The sequence below is a fragment of the Urocampus carinirostris genome, chromosome 5, assembly GCF_059441175.1.
Source record: "Urocampus carinirostris isolate Australia breed hairy pipefish chromosome 5, RoL_Ucar_1.0, whole genome shotgun sequence".
NCBI lineage: Eukaryota > Metazoa > Chordata > Actinopteri > Syngnathiformes > Syngnathidae > Urocampus > Urocampus carinirostris.
The window spans coordinates 2,060,768-2,083,585 of record NC_142353.1 but is presented as its reverse complement, the minus strand read 5'-3'; the positions used below and the strand labels follow the sequence as shown (position 1 = coordinate 2,083,585).

General features: G+C 40.3%; 1 protein-coding gene across 4 annotated transcripts in view; it reads left to right on the top strand.

Moving 5' to 3' along the window:
* Window positions 1-22,818, top strand: part of LOC148364953 (tetratricopeptide repeat protein 28-like) — a 298,161-nt gene that overhangs the window by 52,938 nt on the left and 222,405 nt on the right. For 3 of the 4 annotated variants that reach the window (XM_088335309.1, XM_088335310.1, XM_088335308.1), the window contains exon 1: window positions 21,123-21,396. The exons of the other annotated variant lie outside the window; for it this stretch is intronic. In XM_088335309.1, coding sequence (XP_088191435.1) covers window positions 21,235-21,396 — 162 coding nt within the window. In that variant the 5' untranslated portion in view covers window positions 21,123-21,234. Of the gene's footprint in view, window positions 1-21,122; window positions 21,397-22,818 lie in introns of those variants that run through there. 4 annotated transcript variants of the gene reach the window in all.

Sequence of the window (22,818 nt, the reverse complement as noted above, 5' to 3'; positions counted from 1 at the left end):
ATTCAACTCACAAAAGATCATCTGGAACCTATCTCACTCGTAAGTAGGGCAGCGTCTGTATTGTATCATGCGACCCAAAATAGTGATACAAAGCACAGGGAAGAACACAAACTACGGAGACCAAAAGTGACAAAAAGAACCATTTTCCCAGCCTTTCGAAAAGAAAGAAGGAAAGAAGAAAATGTAAAAGGGAAACAATGAAAAAATGAGGAAAAGGAGAGAAAAGGAAATAAAGATAAAGGAAATAAGAAAAGGAACAAATTGGAAAAATAAAGAAATTCCTTCAGGAATACCTGCAGTCAATAATAGTCAAGATTCAGATAAACTATTTTACACCGGGACTATTTCAACAGTGTCTTGGTTGTGCCAGCGTTAGGAAAACACATATTCTGGTGAAGACAAAGTGAAGCGATGGATCGAATAAGGCAGCAGTAGCTAGGGAGATAAAACAAGTGTGAGGGGGGAGGAGCCCCAACCGGCAGAGATGAATAACTGTGTGACAGGTAGAATGAAAAGGCTGCAGAGGGTATTTGCAGTAGTGTGGTTAGAGGTGGGTGGGTGGCGTGGCAAAGCACTCCCTTTGGGTCATACATCACACTAATACAGCGGGAGAACATAGCCTGGCTAGTGCGGCGCAATGCAGAACTTGAAGAATTTGCTGTGCCTGCAACGCACCCCATCTGATTGAAACCCACCACTCAGCGGCTACATTTACCCACGCCCCCGCAAGTACTGCTTATAAATCTTCCCTCGAAACGTATATTCTCGCTGATAATTCTACAAAGCACCCAGGCGCATGATAATGGGCGCTCTACGAGGCTCGGTCGTGTATATGCTAGCATGCTGCCATGTTCAGGCCAACATTTGCATGCATCGACTCGAGAGGGGTCTCAACAGATCAGGGGCGTTACCATGGTGGCAGCGGTGGGCAGTGCCATGGAGTCACTCTGCCCATCCAAAGAAAATCTAGAACAGTATAGAAAAAACGGAAAAAAAGACTAACAAAAGAAGAAAAAAAAGTATATGAAAAAAGAGAGGAAAGGAAGAAAATTAATAATAGAACAAGAAAGAAGTAGTAAAAAAGTAAAAAAATAATAAAAGAAAATATATAAATGTGAAAAAAAAACAAAAGAAAAAAATAAAACATAAACCTCTGCTACCTTATCGTGATGGAGGAGTTTGTGTGTCCCAATGATCCTAGGAGCTATGTTGTCGGGGTCTTAAGCCCCTGGTAGGGTCACCCATGGCAAACAGGTTCTAGGTGAGGGGCCAGACAAAACGCGGATCAGACGACCCTTTTATGAAGAGAAATAACATTTCCCTCATCCGGACACGGGTTACCAGGGCCCCTTCTGGAGCCAAGCCTGGAGGTGGGTTCCGCTGGCGAGCGCCTGGTGGCCGGGGCTTTGCCCACGGGGTCCGGCCGGGCACAGCCCGAAAGGCCGGGTTCCATGGGCTCACCACCTGTAGGAGGGGCCAAAGGGGTCGGGTGCGTAGAGAGCTGTGCAGCGACCAAGGGAGGGGTCCTTGGTGCGACGATCCCTGGCTACAGAAACTGGCTTTTGGGACATGGAATGTTACCTCTCTGGCAGGGACGGAGCCCAAGTTGGTGTGTGAGGTTGAGAAGTTCCGAATTAATATAGTCGGACTCACCTCCACGCACGGCTTGGGCTCCGGTACCAGTCCTCTCGAGAGGGGTTGGACTCTCTTCCACTCTGGAGTTGCCCGGGGGGAGAGGCGCGGTGTGGGCATATTAGTTGCTCCACAGCACAGTGCCTGTTTGTTGGGGTTCACCCCGGTAGACGAGAGGGTAGCCTCCCTCCGCCTTCGGGTGGGAGGACGGGTCCTGACTGTTGTTTGTGCTTATGCACCAAATAGCATTTCAGAGTACCCACCTTTCTTGGAGTCCTTGGAGGGTGTGCTTGAGAGCGCGCCCCCTGGGGCTGGGAGACTTCAACGCTCACGTGGGCAATGACAGTGAGACCTGGAGGGCCCCCCTGACCTGAACCCGAGTGGTGTTTCGTTATTGGACTTCTGTGCCCGTATTAGTTTGTCCAGAACGAACACCATGTTCAGACATCAGGGTGTCCATATGTGCACTTAGCACCAGGACACCCTAGGCCGTAGTTCGAAGATCGACTTTGTCGATGTTTCGTCGGACCTGCGGCCGCATGTTCTGGACACTCGGGTGAAGAGAGGGGCAGAGCTGTCAACTGATCACCACCTGGTGGTGAGTTGGCTCCAATGGTGGTGGAAGATGCCAGTCCGACCTGGCAAACCCAAGCGTGTTGTGAGGACCTGTTGGGAACGACTAGCAGAATCTCCTGTCAGAAGAAGTTGCTTATTCACCCCTCCGGCAAAACTGCCCATGTCCCGAGGGAGGCAGGGGACATTGAGTCCGAGTGGACCATGTTACACGCCTCCATTGTCGGGGCGGCTGATCGTAGCGTCTGGGCTTCCCTTTTTAAGGCTGCTGGATGGATGGATGGAGGATAAAATGTGAATTTCTCTGCTGGGATGAATAAAGTATCTATCTATCTATCTATCTATCTATCTATCTATCTATCTATCTATCTATCTATCTATCTATCTATCTATCTATCTATCTATCTATCTATCTATCTATCTATCTATCTATCTATCTATCTATCTAGAAGTTACGAATAAACAAGAAAAAATAAAAAAGGCTGGAAAAAAAGAGGAGTTTGCTCACAGATTTGAGTCCGCTTTGTCGCACAGTAATAAGTATTAATGTGATAATAGCTAGCAGGAGCCTGATAATGCAAACAATATTTCATACTTAACCAGTGTTGGGCATGTTACTGAAAAAAAATAGTTACAGCTAATGATTACTCCATATATAAATTAATTGCATTACCCCCGAATTTATTTTCGATATGTGAAGTTGATAGCTTTTATGAAATAAGAATAATTTCAGAGCCTGTATCCTATTTCAACAAATATATTCCTTTAAGCTTCTTTACCTCCTGCAGGCTCATTTGTACCTTTCTCTGTTAGAAATGATAGATTACATATGTAGGTCCATGGTTTTCATAAGGCTATTTATAATTTGCTTTACTAGTACCATATCGATGTCAAAACAATCCATAGAAGTTATGTTTTTACAGTTGTTAACCACGTCTAAGATTTCTGATTCCGTGACCCCAGATAAAAACATGGTCTCGGAGTTCATTTTTATCAGTGACTCAAATTCCTTACTACTGTGCTTATATTTGCAGCGAGCTCTGGTCCAACATTTACAAAATAACGATTGAAATTCTCCACAACTTGATTTAAATTATAATTTTCACTGTTCTTATCAATAAAATAATTTGGATATGCATTACTTACATTCTTCCCTTTTATTGCTGCATTTACCAGCTGGCAGAGACGGGAGGCAGCGTCGTGGCCGTCATAGACTTTCTGGACTGGTTTGCAGGCTGGGGGCGTCGTTGATGTCATGCACTTTCTGGACATTTTCAACATCTTACCTTATGTTTACTATTATGTGTACAGTAATGCTAATTGTAATTCACCCTGGTCAATCCTGGAAGGGGGATTACCACATGTGAGGTCCTTTCTCAAGGTTTCTCTTTTCTCCTCACACTGAGGTTTTTGAGTTTTTCCTTGCCCGCATGCTGGTTTACGATCAGGTAATAGTGTAATTTTGTAACTGTAATCCTGTGCAGTCCTTTGAGACATTTTTGTGATTAAGGGCTATATAAATAAATTTGACTTGACTTGACTTGACTATACTATTTAATACATCCCAAATACTTTTAATATTACTTTGGTATAGTATAATTTCTTCCTCGCTCTTAATATTCCTGTCAATTTGTTTTTATACGTTTTGTATCGGTAGTCCTTGTGGGGGGTGCTTCGGGAGTACATATATATATATATATATATATATATATATATATATATATATATATATATATATATATATATATATATAAATATAAATATCTCATCTCATCTCATTAGCTGCACCGCTTATCCTCTGTAGGGTCGCGGGGGTGCTGGAGCCCATCCCAGCAATCATCGGGCAGTGGGCAGGGGACACCCTGAACTGGTTGCCAGCCAGTCGCAGGGGACATTGGGACAGACAACTCACTCGCTCAGTCACACCTAGGGACAATTTGGACCGGCCGATTCACCTGAAATGTATGTGGGAGGAAACCGGAGTGCCCGGAAGAAACCCACGCAAGCACGGGGAGAACATACAAACTCCGCACAGTAAGGCCGGGAGCTGGATTTGAACCCACGCAGGAAGTTCCCACGACCTCAGAACTGTGCCGCACACGCGCTAACCACTGCGCCGCCCTAAATATAAATATATAAATATATATATAAATACAGCTTATTCATATGCTATAGAATAGAAGTCTGTTTTAAGCTAAGATTTAAACAGTTCCACTGAGGTTGCAGATCGAATCTCAGGGGGAAGAGCATTCCACAGCACCGGGGCCCGAATAGAGAACGCTCTCGAACCTTCGGATCTCTTCTTGGCTCTTGGGATCACTAGTAGACCAGCATTTTCAGAGCGAAGGCTCCGGACCGGAACATAGGTCGAAATTAAATCTGAAATATATGAGGGAGCAAGTCCATGCATGATTTTGTATACTACCAACAGAACCTTAAAATCACATCTTAAGATAACAGGGAGCCAATGCAGGTTAGCTAAAATCGGGGTAATGTTATCAAACTTTCTTGTCTTAGTTAAAATTCTTGCTGCAGCATTTTGTACCAGCTGAAGGCTCTTGATTTTGGACCTTGGGAGACCGGAGAGTAGTGCATTACAGTAATCGAGATGGGAGGTAGCAAACGCGTGAATTATAATCCCTGCATCCAACTGAGAGAGAATAGGGTGAATTTTAGCAATATTGCGAAGATGGAAAAAAGCTGTTCTAGTAATATTGTTAACGTGTGTTTGAAAGGACGGATCAGGGTCAAATGTGACACCTAAATTTTTGACTGAGTCACTCTGGGTAATATTATATTTGTTAATGTTCAGAGCAGTTTTTGAGAACAAGTCACGGCATTTAGATGGACCAATAACTAACATTTCTGTCTTTTCAGAGTTAAGGCGCAATAAGTTTAGTGACATCCATTATTTTATCTCAGTTAGGCAGGCCTCCACAGTTTAGTGTGGCAAATTCTTCCATCGGAAGATATAGTTGAGTGTCATCTGCATATGTTACCGTTTGTGTTTTATATTCAAAAATATTGTACATACACAGTGCACAGCATATATGAGCACAACCTTTCGGAATATTTTCATCCTTTTAGTCCTCAATTTTTTACATCTGAATTGGACAGCAGTAAAACGTATCTAACAAAAACACTACACTTCTCTTTCTTTCTCTTTCTACACTTCTCACTGTTAGGTACCAACATGTTTTCAGGCAACTTTGATTGCATCTTTATCATTTACAAGTACTTCTATGTATTAATTAGAAGCAAAAAGGGAAAGAAACAAATTACAGGCTTCTGTCGGGTTAGATCTGCTTTCTAAAATAGGCCTATGAGATGTGAGCTGATTTAATGTCGGGATGTATGGAAGACTGAATGCAATGCTCTGTAATTCTCTCAGGTTGGTTAGCTTGTATCATTGTTTTCTTTTGTGCCACGGCACGCAATCTTGATCATTTAATGGCATATTCAGATTTGGAAAGTGAGAATGACAACACAATGACTATTGTAGACTACTTCCACAAATTCAACAACATTAAGTTCAATACAGGACGATATGATGAGGCTTCCAATTCAAAAAGATTGTGAACAACGTAAGGAAGAGAAGCGAGGCAATCAATGCTATTGGCAATTGGTAAAATTCCTTGGTCTAAATAGTCATGTCTTATTTGTGTCTGTGTATGATTAAATGTAATTAGAGGTCTGATAGTTTGCCGACTGGTGACGAGTGCAAGGGGTTTGCTGCTTAGTGTTTACCAGCATTTACTAGGGGTGGGACGATATGCTTTGGTCACGATTTGATCGTATCACGGTACAAAGGCAGCGATTTGATTTACATCACAATTCTCAAAAATTGCGATTCTTCAATCTTGTGATTCGAAATAATTGACGTATGCAATATACGTTTCTTTCCTAAAAAACAATCAACTTATATACACTTCTGGGACAATAAACCATGAATGATGCCCAAACAATGCACATCAGTCTCTGTCAGTCAGTCCTGGAAGCTGACATCTATTTCAACAGAGACAATGTACACTGTGCAACAGGTTTACAGCCACAAAATGTCATCAATTGGACAAATGTGGTCCTTTAATGATGCGATTTACAGTCACTAAGATGAAAAAATAAAATAGCGCTTCCAAATTAAAAAAAACTCAGTGTAAACAAGTGAAAAGAATCAAGTGTAAGCTAAGAAACAACAATGTGCCACTACTTTAGACTTAAAATTTAAAGGCGCGTCCCTTAGTTCTCATTGCTTGCCTTTTTTCTCCATTTTCCACAACGTACCAGATATGACGTCACGTAAATTGATTCTGGGGAGAAAGATCGATATTTTAAATCGCTAATAATAAAATCACACTATATAAACGAATACATTTTTTGTCCAACCCCTCGCATTTACCTCCAGAAAACGGAGGCTTCAAGCCTGCCATTTGCTCCAGTCTTACTTCTGGGTAAATTAATGAATGCTGAAGGCCATATGATGAGCACACCACCAAGCACAGACTTACACACACAGAATACAACTTCATCACTACGGTTTACCCAACAGGGACACAAAAGACATCATCAAAATGTAGATGGGATGCCCTTAACTAATAAGAAGCCTGCGGATAAAAGGTGTGCCCGAAGGTACTGCCGGATATGGAGGTTGGGTCGAGGTGTGCCCGCTATTGACTCGGATGCTATTTTCTGAACCCCCTGTTTGTTTCTTTGGCATTCTTCATTACAGTTCAAAGGCTGGTGTGGGCCAACTGGAAATGAGGATTTCATGGGGTACGAGAGGGCCCCTCAGGCAGTGAACCGGTTCTTTGGAGCCTTTTGGTATTTGACAGGGCAGCTATAATTGCTCCATGGAGACTGTCAGCATCATCAAAACAAAGCCTTTTTTTTTAGCTTGCTGTGCGTTAGGAAGAAGAGAGTTGCCGCATGGGAGCAGCAAAGCTAGAAAGATGTTCATTCGTTTGATTCTACTAATTTTTAGATTTGTCAACAATCTTCTTTTGGTCTTTTGAGACTTTATACTCTCATGTCTCCTCGACGTTTTGTACATCTTCCTCTTATTAGACTCTCTCATCAAAATCAATGTTCCTTTTTCTTCAATTGTGGACAACTGGAACAGTCTCCAAGGACCCATCCAGAGACTGTCAAAGGGCCAGACTAATTTTACCTTCACTTTTAATCGTTTATGATTCAACGAGTCCCTTATTGTTGTAGACCTGAGGGTCCCCCCCCCCCCCCCCTTTTTAGGGATGTGAAATACTTAGTTGGCCAGACCATCAAAGAGAACATTCGAGATATAAAATCCCCAAAGTGGTTAAAACACAGATTGGTTCATTCCTTAAATATATTGCTTAAATTATTCATGTGTTTTTTTTTAAAAAAAAGACTAAATATGTTCAGGTTGCTGAAAACAAACAACACAATTTGTCGTAAAAACAAAACTAGAAAACAACACATTTGTTGGAGTGTTGTTTTTAACAAATGACTTAACATATAAGGGAGTATTTTGTACAATACACAAATATATTTTGAGTGGGGTTTGAGGTTGTTTAAGCAATTAACCCAGAAATCTGGGGACACAAATTTTTAGGCTTGAAATAAATAAACTACACGTTGACCGATTATCGGGCAGGCCGATTATTGGCACCAATATTTGGGAATTTGATGGATATCGGTATTGCGATATTATAAAGCCCATATAGCCGATATTAAGCACAATACCGAGCAGCAAGCCCGACCCTTTTTTTCCCTTCTCCTGTCTTTCGTTAAAAATGCTGTAATTTTAGGGGTGCTTGAGCCCCCCAAAAACGGGCTGGTTACACTTATGTTCATAACAACGACTAGAAGTGCACAAGTAGGTTTTATATTTCGTACTATTTAGCCATGTGTTGTGATAACCTCATTGCAACACATGTTTGTTTGTAGTTGTTCACTGATTGCAATAATCAGGGCACGATTGTGACTGAGACACTGGTTTTATTGGATTTCCCAGTGTAAATCACCTCACTTTTTAGTCATGTGAAAGGTTAAGCTTAGTCCTGTTACTTGTGTTGAAATTCTAATTTATTACCTGTCAAGATTTCCTTTGCGCTAGTAATGTTTTATTTGAATTTACAACAAAATTCTTTGTTTCTTTTTGCATCGTTAAAATGTTCATGTGCTAATTTTTAAGCTTTTAAAGCAAATGTATATTGGCTGCAAATATCGGTAATCTGCCTCCACACTAATAATCGGCATCGGTATCAGCCCTGAACAACCCGTACTGGTCAATCCTTAAGATAAACTGCCCAATATTTATGTATGAACCGAAATTACTATATTTTCTTGCTATATTAACAATTATTCATTTGTTTTTTTATCTTTTCCGTTTGGTGGCAATGTTGTTTTGTATGAAACTATTTTGTCGACAAACTAAGCAACTGCTCTTGAACCAGATTGATTAACATATTTTGCCCCAGTTGTTTTACAGTGTGGCTTTCTGTAAGTAAAATTAGTTTTACAAACAATTGTTATAAAAAAAGATATAACCACTTAGGTTTTATGGGTGGTAGATTATATGTTCCAGTACCACCAAAAAGGTCTTTCCTTGAAGTTGTTCCGAATTTACATCTGTAATTGTCCTCGGTGTCAGAAACCGTTTGCTTTGAATTTTATACATGGAGGGATGTGGGTTGTTAGATTGGAGGGCAAGTGCTACTACGTATAACTCTGCGTTATCAGGGCCTTCATCTGTTTGAGACCCCTATATTGTTGACGGAACCCCCAGGTCTCACCACCACTTACCCTTTGCCTCACAAAACAAGATCATATCAATGTATAATTAACTTGCCATCCTGTCCTTGTGTTGCACTTTTATACATTGCTTATATAATTCATTAGTCCAACAAGCTCCACATGGTCAACTGCTGTCAGAAAGTTTTTCCAAAACAGTAGCGTCCGTCACCTTGCGTGTAAGCTGGTTGGTGACCCGCGAAAAACTCTTGACCAAAGCTGCCAAGCCCTCGCAACCGGGTGCGGTGACGCTCAGGATTTTGACCGACGGGCAGCCGGAGAGAGACACACCAAGTTTGACCCAGACACAGTGGAATGTAAATAAGAAGAAAATAACCTTGCTCCTTGTCCAAGTGACACCCCCATGAGAGGTCAAAGATTTTGGTATTCTTTCTCTAAATGCCGTTTCTTTGGATCTGTTTATTCACGTTTCATTTATCTTCGTTTTATGAGCTACAGTATTTTAGAGCAGGACTCATGCAGAGTGCATCGGTGAAAGATCAGCCCGATGTCATCCCGCCATCTTGCAAGCTTTCCCGAGCCGGCTGCTTCTTTTTAGCCGTGCATCGCCTCCTTATCCTTTTAATTCTGTTTTCGTCCTCCCCTCAGCCTCACCTCCTCGCTCTAACATGGCCTCATGGAAATTATTTATAAATGGAAAGGGATGAAAAGTCTGGAGTTCATCAGCTTTATTTCAAACTATTTCGCCAAGTCACAGTAACAATTTGGGCACGTATTTCTTAATTTTGTTGACTTTGTTGTAGAAGCCATATAAAAGGCAATTTCGTTTTTATCTGTTTTATTTTTTCTTCTTGCTCACCACTAGTGTGTAGTTTATCTAAAGTTTATGTTTTTAGGACAATCCAATTTACTTATTGACTTATATAATGACAATCAGGGGAGGTTACCTTGGGTGAACGTATGTCCCGGTATAACTATGACTGCCTCGGTTTGCAAGCCAATTGTCTTGAATATGTTTATGTCAATCACAAAGTTGTCATAACAGTCCGTACAATTACCATATTTAATCATGAGCGAATGTGTATTTGTTACATCATATTTTTATATGTCCAGGAATAGGGGAAAAGTCTTACTTTTTTAATACTTAGATCTCAGAAGCTGAGCTATTGTTGGAATACTTCTTATTTTGCGGTTCAGAAATGACACAAGAGTCTACACCAATACTTCAAAGGCTGCCAACTACTAGTTTTTAAGTCTAAACAGTCTTGGGCCATCCTAGCTGTCTGATTTGCTTTTAATATATCAGCCCTCGCGGTCCCTGGTTCCTCTCTATTCTTATCTCTTTTGTTTTTCCCTGATTTCATAGGTGAGAAATAGCTCTCCATTCTCTTCTCAAGCAAAACTAAATGCTGCTGCAAAATTTCAAACTGTCAGCTCCAAATTGGCAGCCTGACCTTCTTTTTCTTCCTGGAGGTATCTTTGCAAAGGCATACCTCTACCATGTGGAAAGAAATGCAATTAAGAGGTGACATAAACACTGAGCACCCGTTGTATTTGTTTCTGGATGGAAGGAGAAGGGCATCGGGGCTGTTCAGAGGACACATGGCAGCTGCCATTGTGTCACACCTACATAGATTGTGCGCTATTAATTGGGCTTTGCAAAGGGGAACAGTTGTCATTGTAAAATGTGACCTAAATTCAATTAATAGACTTTGCCCTTAATAAGAGATCCGTGGTAACCTTGCTGTTGATGGTGATAGCTTGTGTGAGCTAATGCTTTTGTTGATGGCTGTCACAGCAAACATCTGGATGCTCAACTGAAGTACAGGATCTTAAGTCTGGTACTATATGTCAGTCATTCGCAACTTTTTTTTTTTTTTTTTTTGCCAAGACCCTTTCTTTTATTAAACAAAAATCAGTAAAAATATTTGAAATTAAACCGCCTGCACCAGTTTCAAGTTTTTTTAATGCTTGAATTTTTATGTTGCCTAAATTGACTGTATACATTTTTTTATTTTCATTTGTGGTCACCCTTTTGCTGTAATTTTAAGTTTTACTTAATATTTTTAACCGATTTTTCATATTTTACTGTATCTTTACCATAACAATATTTTTTATATTAACAATACAGTAATCCCTCGGTTATCGAGGTTAATGGGGACCAAAACCACCTGCGAAAAGTGAAAATCCGCGAAGTAGCGACGCCCTTTCAAAAATGCTTTAAAAAAAAAACATTTAATTATTATTTTATTTTATTATTATTATTTTTTAGATCCGCGAAGCTCTGAACCCGCGAACGTGGAACCACGAAGTAGCGAGGTCCCACTGTTCTTACAATTAGCTAACATATCCTGCTAATTGAACATTTTTTTTTGTAAAATGAGGAAATAGTAAAATATGCCAAAATATGTGCTATATTCTAATTTTTGTTTTATTGGATTATAAATTATTATATATGCAATGCAATTTTAAACATCTTATTGAATAATTCCCTGCAGTACCTCAGGACCAGATTATTAGTATATAAAAAGCCAATATAAGAATCTGCTGCCACTATGGTAGAATGTTACAGTTTCTCAGCTGATCACTGGAAGCAGGACTCAACGTGACATTAAATTGGGAACTGCGGCAGACTGCTCAATGCCATTCTTTATTTTCAACCGTTTGCTATTGATTTTCTATTTTTTACTATACAGTTTTTCGGGTAAAACAAAACACTGATTTCATGGATTATAATTTTTTTTTAGTAATTGTTTTTTTTCAAGAGTTTTTTTTAAATTTTGTTAAAGTTGCAATTTGAAGAGTCTATTCTCATACTTGTCTAGAAAAAAAATTGAAATGAAAATATATTCCTGCCTTTAGGAGTGGATTCTATTTTTCGCAGTAGTAAGTAGCAGGGAAGCAAAGACTGTAATTTCCTGATTACTGGTTTCTTTTCAAAGATATATTTTCACATTATGTCTTGTAGCGCAGTGGTTAGTGTATTCGCCTAACAAAAAAGAAAAGTCCCTGGTTCGAGATGGATAGATGCCACCAGGCTGTACTCGCCCAAGACACACCACAGCCAATGGTGCCCCTAAAACCCTAGTGGTTAAGGGATCCAACCAACCAATCAACCATTTCCACATTAGCCTACTCGGTTGTGTGTCTTCCGGTGCCCCCAAGAGTACTAGTAACCTCATTCGAGAACAGCTGCTATATGCTGTCCAGGTAAGAAAAACGAAATAAAATCTGATGCCTTTCAGGAACTGGTTTCACTCTTATTCATATACTATTGCATGAATGCATAACGGTATTTAAGAGCTGTACCGAATTTGGAACTCTTATAAAAACAGCCTTGCCTGTGTCATTATTGCGGCCTCTGTCCACCCTGAAAATAAGATGAAACGAGATAAACACGATTGGGGAAAAAAACACATAATGGCTCGTTGAACTCAATTGGGCATTGTTAAAATAATCTTATTGGACGAAATATACTACTTTCAACTGTTTAAGGACAACACCTCAAACGACACACCACTCCTTTAAATATGAGTCCTCTTTTTGGTTGCATATTGTAACTGTACTCCTTTAAACACAAGTCCTCTCTATGGTTACAGAACGTAACTGTATTGTCACAGTACCTTTCTGCTTCTCACTTTTATAAATAGAAGCCCGTTACTGTAGATTAATGGGTGTTTAATTGCTATTTAAGGTTATTGGCATTTAGAGCAATCTATTGAATAGTGCCCAAAGTCCAAAAGGTGTTATGAGAAGCTGAAATTATTGTGGTTTCCCCAGGCAACAAGCTTAAGAAGAGAAGGTGATGCCATATGTTGCCCCCATGCACATATCACACACCACTTACTTGCCAATATATGCTCTAACAAAACTGTCAGGCAGATTTGAGATTTTTTAAAATAGGATTCTTAATCCAGCAGCACCGAATAAATGATATTAATGTGTGAAGACTTTTTTTTTCTCCTACCCCGAACCCTGGAGAGAACCCTTGAAGAGAAGCCAGCGTAATGAACCATCACTGGATGATATTCAAAAGTTTATGCATAAAACAGCTTTGGAAGTTTAAGCAGAGTGCAGCATTCTATTATAATGCTACGATGTGATTAATGATGCACAAAGCCAAACGATGTTAGGAAATATTTAGCATAGCAGGGAGAACTGGTGCAAGTAAATAAATATATACAAGTTTGACCTAAGACAAATCAGATTCTCCATGAGGCTACACGTAGGCAAAGATAATGCAATAGCTCATCACTCCAAAGAGAGCATGATAGGTGAGTCGTATGGCACTGCATGTCCGGTGGCTGGTGTCCGGGGAGGTCACTCCCGGGCCGCGCGACGGAGCGAGTTCGGCGGATGCGGCGTCACACGGCGCGACGCGAGAAAAGACGGCAGTCGTGATCGGGCTACCCCCGTAACTGGGGGGAGCCCGCTCGTCCGACGACCTCAGTAGCACGGCGCGAGACAGGTGGCCGTCGCTGCGTGCGGCGAGCAAAAGGCGGCGGACGTAACTGTGTCGGTGTCGTGCGTATCGTGCCCGAAAGTAGTTAGGGGTTCGCTCGCAGGAGCGACCGAACGGCACCCGCGGTGCGGCGCAAGTATAAACCCTGTCGTGAATTTGTCTCTGATCGTCCTGGGCGGACGTAAAATCGCCCAGCTGTACGACTCTTAGCGGTGGATCACTCGGCTCGTGCGTCGATGAAGAATGCAGCAAGCTGCGAGAACTAATGTGATTTGCAGCTACGATTGGCTGGCAACCAGTTCAGGGTGTCCCCTGCCCACTGCCCGGAGATGGCTGAGATGGGCTCCAACCCCCCCGCGACCCTAATAAGGATAAGCGGTGCAGATAATGAGATTTATTTATTTATTTATTTATTTTTTGAAGGGGCGTCGCTACTTCGCAGATTTTCACTTTTAGCGGGTGGTTTTGTTCCCCATTAACCGCGATAACCGAGGTCTTACTGTATAGTCGTTTGGAGGAATGCAATAGTGAAGCTAAACAAAGTGAACAAGCTATTTATTAATCAGCTTTTTTGTCTCTTCTTAAAGGTAACACCCTGAAGTTTTGTCCCCAACTGAAATAATCTCTGCAAGTGCTACTAACATTGAGTAATCAAAGATGGAACATACAGAAATAGAATATTTTAAAATCTTTTTTTCAATCACATGCCTGTACATGAGTGTATGGGCATCTTAGCTGGAAAACAGCTGGGACAATAGCATGAAGCCCGACTTGGTCCAAGGTCAAATATGATCACAATCTGAAAAACTAAACATTGTATTTTACACATTTTTCTAAGGGTATATTCTAGGCTTGTCCATGAGTGGTCATTTGGAGACCCAAGAGAACCCTTTAATAGATCAACTCTAAAACTTTTTAACAGTGTATTTGACTTTGGATACATTATTTTAGACATTACAAAATAAAGTTCGTAAAAGTTATAAATGTTTTGATTTCTCTTTCCACGTTTCTATCGCTGATTGTTACACTTGCGCGTGATAATCATGCGTAAAAGTGGAGGACGATTGGCCTTATTTTCAGCTCTGATTTTAATCCATGAGCATATCTTTATTTGGTGAGTTTTATTGGCTAACCAATGTGTCAATCATCATTCGAATCAGTCACTGACTGATTTTTTTTTAAATTTTTGTCCTTTTTTTTTCAATACATGCTCTTTTAGGCTATTGCAGGCTGTGGACCCTGAATAAAAAGATTGCAATTGGTCGAGAGTGGTGTCATTCATAAGTTCAGAGGCTATGGCTATTTTGGAAATCATCTTACGAGTGTGTTTACTTGTTAAAGGGAATTATGGGGCAATTGTCAAACGATGCACAAAAGCTTTTAGGCGGATGTATTTATTTGTCCACATAATCATGTGTTTCGGAGTAAATCTTTTGCATGGTTGGATTCACTGGATTGTTCTGAATGTAAAAAGACCATGTTTGTGGAGAATCATTTCATTAGCTGGCTACAAGGGCATGTTATTGGTAAGTTATACCAGCTCTGTAGTTTGCGGGTAATGATCCTGTGCTAAGTACATGGTCTGCATATCTTGAATCTCAAAAGTTTAAGGTTGCCCATGCAATGTGGCATGACATATTTCAGTGACTCGTGAACTTCGTACAGACACGTCTGCGATGGCCTGCCGGCAGGGCAACATTTAAGAGATTAACATATTCAAATCTTTTCACTTATTCTTCCAAAAAATGGTTGTGGTTTAAATAATTCAAATCTCAATTCTCAACTCGCCAACATTGCTTGTAAAAATCAATATTTGCTTTGTTATAATTGAAGGGTTTGGGACTGGCTAGCAACCAGTTCAGGGTGTCCCCTGCTCACTGCCCAAAGATAGCTGGGATGGGCTCCAACACTCCGCAAACCTACAGAGGATAACCGGTGTCGATAATGGATGGATGAATGAAGGGTCTATAATCTGAATTTGCACCATAACATATCTACATACTCATGATAAAAGGCAATGTTACAATGAAAGTTTTAATGAATGAATGAATTAATGAAGTTTTACAATGTATAGTAAATAATGAGACCATTCTTACCTATCTCAAACTGCTGTACATGGTGTGCAAAAAGGGTAAAAACATTTGTATAATCCTGGTTTTTGGTGATGGTCGTTGGGACACATAATTTATGTGCTTTTAATAACAGTAGCTCAATTGCTACTTTAGTTTATCGGGTACTAGTAGAACAAATATAATGAGTATTACTTGTATATTGGTTCAAAAGTTTAGGATTATACTGGAAAAAAAGTAGCTAACTTCGACATGGTGATTCTTTTTTTAAGATGAGGCTTTGTGCTTTTTAGCACTTTAAGTATGATTATAGAGGCATTTTCGCATGCCACTTTTCAAAACAATTTCCCACCCTCTGTCCAGAGTTATCATTAACACCAAATAAGGGTTTTTCTTTTTTTGTGCAAGCCTAGTTTTGGAGTGGTCCTTGGATTCTGCTGCTATTAGCGTCTATGGCCTCCGGCTGCTCAGTCATCACTTCAATGAGAGCTTTGTCTAAGCATGACCATCTCTCTGCTGCAGCTACCGTTTTGCTAACTCTTCCTGAGGGAGATATATGCGACACGACAGAGCATCCATAGTATTTTCTTGCCCCACCCACCCCGATATTCTAGGCTTCTTTACCACACCCATAGTTTCACATCTAATTTGCCCATTGCCCAGTGACGCCCATCCCCCATAGACTCTAAGCTTCTGTGGGCTCACTGGAACTCCCAGTGATTGTGCTTGTGTGTCTGTGTATGCTGTTATTGATCATTTGTCTCGGCTGTTGCTATTGCCCAAGAGTGGTGTCAATCAAAAGGTCAGAGACTACATATCAGGAATAATTTTAGGAATCTGTTTATTTTAAAAGGGTAGTTTTGGAGCGAAACAGACGGCACGCAACAAGGAACGTCCAACAAAGCAGAAATGTTTTAGGCATTTTTTTTCATCCGTCGTCATTATCATGTGTTTTGGAGTAAATATTTTACACAGTTTGATACTCTGGATTTTCCTGGATGTAACAAAGCCATTTTTGCGGACATTCAACTAATTTGATGAAGTCCAGGGGAGGTTAATGGTGAGTTTCGCCTTCTTTATAATGTTTGGTTATCTTTTTTTGTGACGTTTCTTTGATAAGTGCATTTCAAAATGGTCATCGTATATTTCATCCTAAGTGTTTAAGCTTTCAAGTGTTATGTGGCATGACATATTTTCAGTGACTAGTGACAATGCTTCGGCTTCGCATATACTAAAATTGGAACATTGTACAGACATTTATTTGTTTATCAACAGACTGCCGAGTAGTTGGAATCAAGGCAAAGTTGAACTGTTTTTTTTTTAAATTTGCCACCAGATATGGATAGAACTGTAGAAACAGTTTATCGCTGAGCTCTGATATGATGAAAAAAAAGTATTTTTAAAAATGTTTACTTTTAGACATATTTTACTTTTAAATGAAAAAATAAATCCTTCCTTCCCTCCTTCCTTCCTTCCTCCCTCCCTTCCTTCCTTCCTTCCTTCCAATTGCTACTGCTAACAGTATCACCCACAGCTGTTGACGACAAGGGTTTCAATAGATAAATTCATTAAAATTAAACAATTTTGGCCTATTTATCTTAGTAGTAATTTCTATTTTTTTCTCTTTAAAGTCTTCATTACCATTTTTACACTGGAGTCTCAGGTCTAAATTTGTCACATACACTATTTCACAGCATTGATATCAATGACAATAAACACAATAATATTATATTCTAAAAAATATTTATCATTTAGATAATAAGACATTTAATATTATATTTACATAAGTAAATAAATACTAGGGTTGCAACTATCGATTATTTTAATAATCGATTAATCTGAGGATTTTTGGGGGGGATTCATCGATGAATCAAACAAAAAAACAACAATTTCTTCTTTTTTATTCAAATATAGAAATTATGTTGACAAATCTGTGTTTGTCAATTAACAAACAAAATACATACAAATGTATGTTTTTCAACTGCAGAAAAATGCATTTCTGTGTTCAAGGGACATGAGCTTTTGAAATCCAGTGATACGTATGAGCATTAACATTCCAAGTGTTTGTCAAATGCCGTAACAATAAACAAAAATACATACAAATCAAATGAATACACCTGCAAACTATAGTCTTTTAAAAAGTGCCCCAAAATAGATATTATTGTTGTTTAAAGGGACATGAGTTTTTGGAACAAGAAAAAAATCAAAATGTGAAAACCCGGTAATATGATTTTCAACATTAATAAGCAAAAAATAACCACTATCACCTTTGCTCACTAACTCACTTACTCTTCCTTCTTTGAGAACTTTGAATTGCAATGCAAAAATGTAAGCATGTCAATGAGGTTTTCTATTAAGATAAGAACATATAGTACGGATATTAGTATGTCACAATTTACAAAGACAGAATAATCACGCAGACTTTGCAAAAAAGTAAAACTTGATGCTTAATCTTAAACCTATTAACACCATTGTGTGCAAGTTGAGTTTTTTTATAAAACACAATTAAACACTGCTTAAAGGCATGGTCACACAGCCTTTCACGGGCGTATCGAGGCTGAATCACGGCCAGAAATTTCTGCCCGTGAAGCAGACGCTGTTGGACGCTTTGAGATCGCGATACAGACAAGATACAGCAGTGCTTTACACGCGGTAAGAAATTCACACGCGGTTGGCCGCGCGAAAAAGTTTTGCGCTGCTCAAAACTTTAGACCACGGGTAACCGCGGGCGGCACACGTGGTACACACGAAGTAATGACGCGGTACAGACGCGGAACGACGTGCTACGGCCGCGGCCAAGACGTGGTTACACTCGGGTAGGACGCGAAATTTTAGCGGGTAATCGCGGGTGGAGCACGGTCATAGCACGTTTGTTCTGCGCCTGTATCGCGGTGTTATCACGTGCATTAGCGTGTGTAACGCGTGTAAGCACGGTCAAACGCGATGCAGCCGCGGTTACCCGTGATAAGGACGCGGAACAGTCGCCGGCGGCTGTTTCGCGGGCATACCACGGGTAAACAGCGGGTTTAGCCAATTTTGCACATTTTCCACCGTGTCTGCTTCACAGGCAGAAACTTCTGGCCGTGATTCAGCTGCGATACGCCCGTGATAGGCTGTGTGACCATGCCTTAAGCCTACTCCCTTTGGGCACATGTTTATGATAATATTGTATTGTTCAGCTGTTTTTTTTGTGCATTTGGTACAAATAGTTTGTTGTTCCCTTTTGCTAATTAGTGGTTGGTACTGTTTTTTGTGCTGTGCCCAAATAAACTACATTATTTCATTTAACTGAAATAAAAAATATCTCAGTCACACACTCACACAATCACTATTAAGCTATCAAGCAAACGTAGCAAATCAAGTGAGCGACCAGTTAGGTTTCCTCACTTAATCACTTGGACTTTGCCAGAAAATGAAAACTTGATGCCTAATCATACCATCATTGTGTGAAAGTTGATTGTTTTTATATGAAGCACAATTAAACACTGCCTAAGTCTGCAGGCTTGAGAGCGTTCTCCATCCGGGCCCCGGTGCTATGGACTGCCCTGCCTCCGGAGATAAGATCTGCAACCTCAAGTTTTTAAATCAAGGCTTAAGACACACTTCTATTCCAAAGCTTATGATTGATGCCCACCTCATATTCTGTATTGTCCTCTTTTTCCGACTGCCTGCCTGGTGGTGATACGAAGGAGAAGGATGATTTGAGATGAGTCAGCAGACCAGCTTTTGACCTGAAGCATGTCAACGCCTGCATGGACCAGCTGGCAGAGATGGGAAGCTGCGTCGTGGCCGTCATAGACTTTCTGGACTAGTTTACAGGCTGCTGTCATGCACTTTCCGGACAAATTTTCAACATGTTACCTAGTGTTTACTATGTTTGTGTACTGTAATGCTGAATGTAATTCACCCTGGTCATCCTGAAAGGGGGATACCACTTGTGGGGTCCCTTCTCAGGGTTTCTCTTTTTCCTCACGCTGAGGTTTTGAGTTGTTCCTTGCCAGCATGTTGGTTTAAGATCAGGAGATTGTGTCATTGTAATCCTGTGCAGTCCTTCGAGACATTTTTGTGATTAAGGGCTATATAAATAAATTTGACTTGACTTGACTTGAATTTACCTAAAATACAAACACACACACACACGCATATGCACACACACAAGCACACACACTGTCATTAATCAGCTAAAAAAGACAACGCTAATCAGCTTCAAAACCGACACTCACTAACAACCCCCGTATAAAATACAAATGCAACCCAGTAGCAGAAAAATGATCTTAAAAAAAATGTCTTAAACCTTCCTTAATTGTTTACTTTTAAGCAAATGCCAGCTGTAGAATTCCTTACGATGTTAACCAAAATATACAAACTTATTTCTGTTCATAATATACCGTATTTTCACGCCCATAAGGGCAGAATAAGTGTGCAGTCTCTCCATAGTTGCTCTGTTTTCAGAATTTACACGACTGAAGGCGGACCTGCCCGATAAGGCGTGGGTGCCCTCGCCTTACATGAAATATTTGCGCATACCAGGTGCAGATGCTCCGTGCCCTACTGTTCTATTACATTCCCCCAAAAGTTGGCTTATAAGACGTTTTAATAACGTTTGCGCCGCGAGGGCGGGGGGCATTTTTCGGCACAACACAGACAAGCATATAAGTGTGGGTATTTAAAAATACAGCAATAGCAAAACTGAGTTTGTTTGTGGTTTATCTAAGTATTGATTACAAAGTAAAACACACGGATAAAAACTTGTCGGAGTTCGATTTGTGCTTCCTCCAACTTGCAAACCTTCGTTTCATCAATCTCCAATTCTCTAACGACGGCTGCTCGGTTTCCATCTTCTTCCGCGCAGCGTAGTAATCAACACACCACGGTGGACGAAAACACTGAAATCATTCAATGGAAGGAAAGCAATGTTTTAGATTTAATTCATATACGGGGGAAAAAACCTCTTAAAGCCTCCGGTAGCACAATAACTTTCAAATTGCTGGATACGCTACAGCGTTAGCATCCATGGGCACTTCCGCTAACAATGCATTGCGTGTGACGTCAAATGTCCTCTTTCGCGCAAGCGGTATATGATGGCATCAAACAAGACACCCTTGAAAGTCACAGGGGACGCATAGATGTCACATTCATTTGGAAATGTGAACAATCTCACAAAAACATCAGATTTCACCCAAAAGTGTTGTAAGTCTTGACTCGGCCAAGGCTCCAACGTGTGACCTCTCATTCCCAGGAGCGGGCGCCCAACCCTAGGGTCACCGAGCTGGTCTACGTCCGCAACTCTGCATGAGAAACAGGGCGGACTTACCGATGACGCACGCCCTACAAATTGAAAAAAATCCTAGACATTTTTGAAAATAAGGTGTTCGTCTAATTTTATGTTATTCAAAAGGAATATTATGACTTGAATGACATACAGATGCTGCCCGACCTACGAACGAGTTATGTTTGTAAGTTGAATTTGTTAGTAAGTTGCTTCAGTGCTATTTTGTATCTTTTCGGTTTATATACAGTGGAACCTCGGTTTTCGAACGCCTCTCAGTTCGAACAAATCGGTTCTTGACCAAAATTTTCGAGAAATTCATGCTTCGCTTTTCATTCAAAAAATCGGAGTTCGAACGGCGGTACACTAGGGGCGATGCTGAGCGGCGTACGAGTGTAGATTGCCCCCACCCCTCGTGAAGAACTGTTGTCACGGCAACGCGCACTCCTTTTCTGCTTTCGTTTCAAAAAGCGGTGAAGAGAGTGTTTTAACCCCTAATTATGCCTCGGAAGAAGGTTGGTGCAAGCAGCAAAGTTGCTACAGGTGAAAAAAGAGGAGTAGTAGGTACAACTATTGCATTTAAGAAAGAAATAATAGCAAAATATGAAGAAGGTGTGCGAGTTTCCCTTCTTTCAGGAATAGAGCATGGCTTCTGCCAACTGGTAAGAAATCCTATTCATAATTTTTTTCTTTATCCTTTAACCGCTCACCACTTGTTGTGGAGACCCGGGTGCTAAATGACGTGTAAACGACCTGATTTTTTTATTTTTACCCGTTCATGTTAGCTAACGCGAACGTACGATTAGCCTGGGTTAGCTTCATGTTTACGTTCGTTGTGAAAATTCAGGGTGTTGGAACGGATTAAAACGATTTTACATTACTTTTAATGAGGAAAAAACGACTTCGGTGATCGTACAAATCGGTTTTCGTACAAAGAAATGGAACGGATTATGGTCGAGAACCGAGGTTCCACTGTAAGTATGTTTAATGCTTGTATAAGTAATCTGTATTTTTTTTGTACTAAAAAAAAATAAACATTCAATAAAATAATATGCGCTGTAAAGATAAATAAAGTGAGATTTTACTTTACTTTATACTTACTTTTCCCCCGTGGTAAAAAGTGGCCGAAAAAAAGCATCCCGACTATTTTCTCGAACGCGTCAAGCTTTCTTATTCCACTTTCATTTGAAAAGAAACGGCTCGCCTCTTCCTTACACTTTACAACAACTGTATTGAATAGAGATATTAAACAATAAAAATGTCAAAGTTCTTAGCGTGCTAGCAATACAGTATTATGATTACACGCAAACCAGGAAGTAGACGCCGGGATTCTTCTTGGGTGTGGATGCATGGTGTCCTCTCACAGCGTCACGAGGCAGAAAGAAGCACTTCAGTACTGTCCTCTACTCTGAAAAAGGTGCACACAATACAAAATTTAACTTACAGCAATGTCCGGAAAAAAATTATACTGTCTACCGTTTTGCAAAAGTCTAATGTCCGTAAATAGGGGAGCATCTGTATTATAATTTATACATAAAACAACAGCAATGTAGTAATGATTTGCAGTTAGTTGCTAGATAACTACAGAAATCTAATTAAATATAATAATACAATCGTAATCAATTTACAGCCCTAGCACACAAACAGAATGTGTGTGTGTGTGTGTGTGTGTGTGTGTGTGTGTGTGTGTGTGTGTGTGTGTGTGTTTGAGCACGTATATTTAACGTATATTTAAATGCATTATGAAATAAGTATTTGTGACATTTGAAACAAATTATTAGATTTTCTGACCCATGCAGAAACCCTGGTTTTATTATCAGGGATCAGAATTTTCCGCGGATCCGCGGATTTCCGCTGTTTTTGAACCCCAAAGGTCATTCCCGTAAATCGTCTAAATTCGATGAGAAAATATTTTGGGGGGGTGAGGTATGATACGTGACTGTTTCATCACCCCAAGTTAGCATTTAGACCATTGGTCGATAGGTTCGCTGATAACCAATCAGCGGAGCTTTTGTTCAGAGCATTGGCTTTCTCAAACATGGCGCTCCTTCCGGTCTTTTCAAACGGTGAAATGAGCGTTTGAA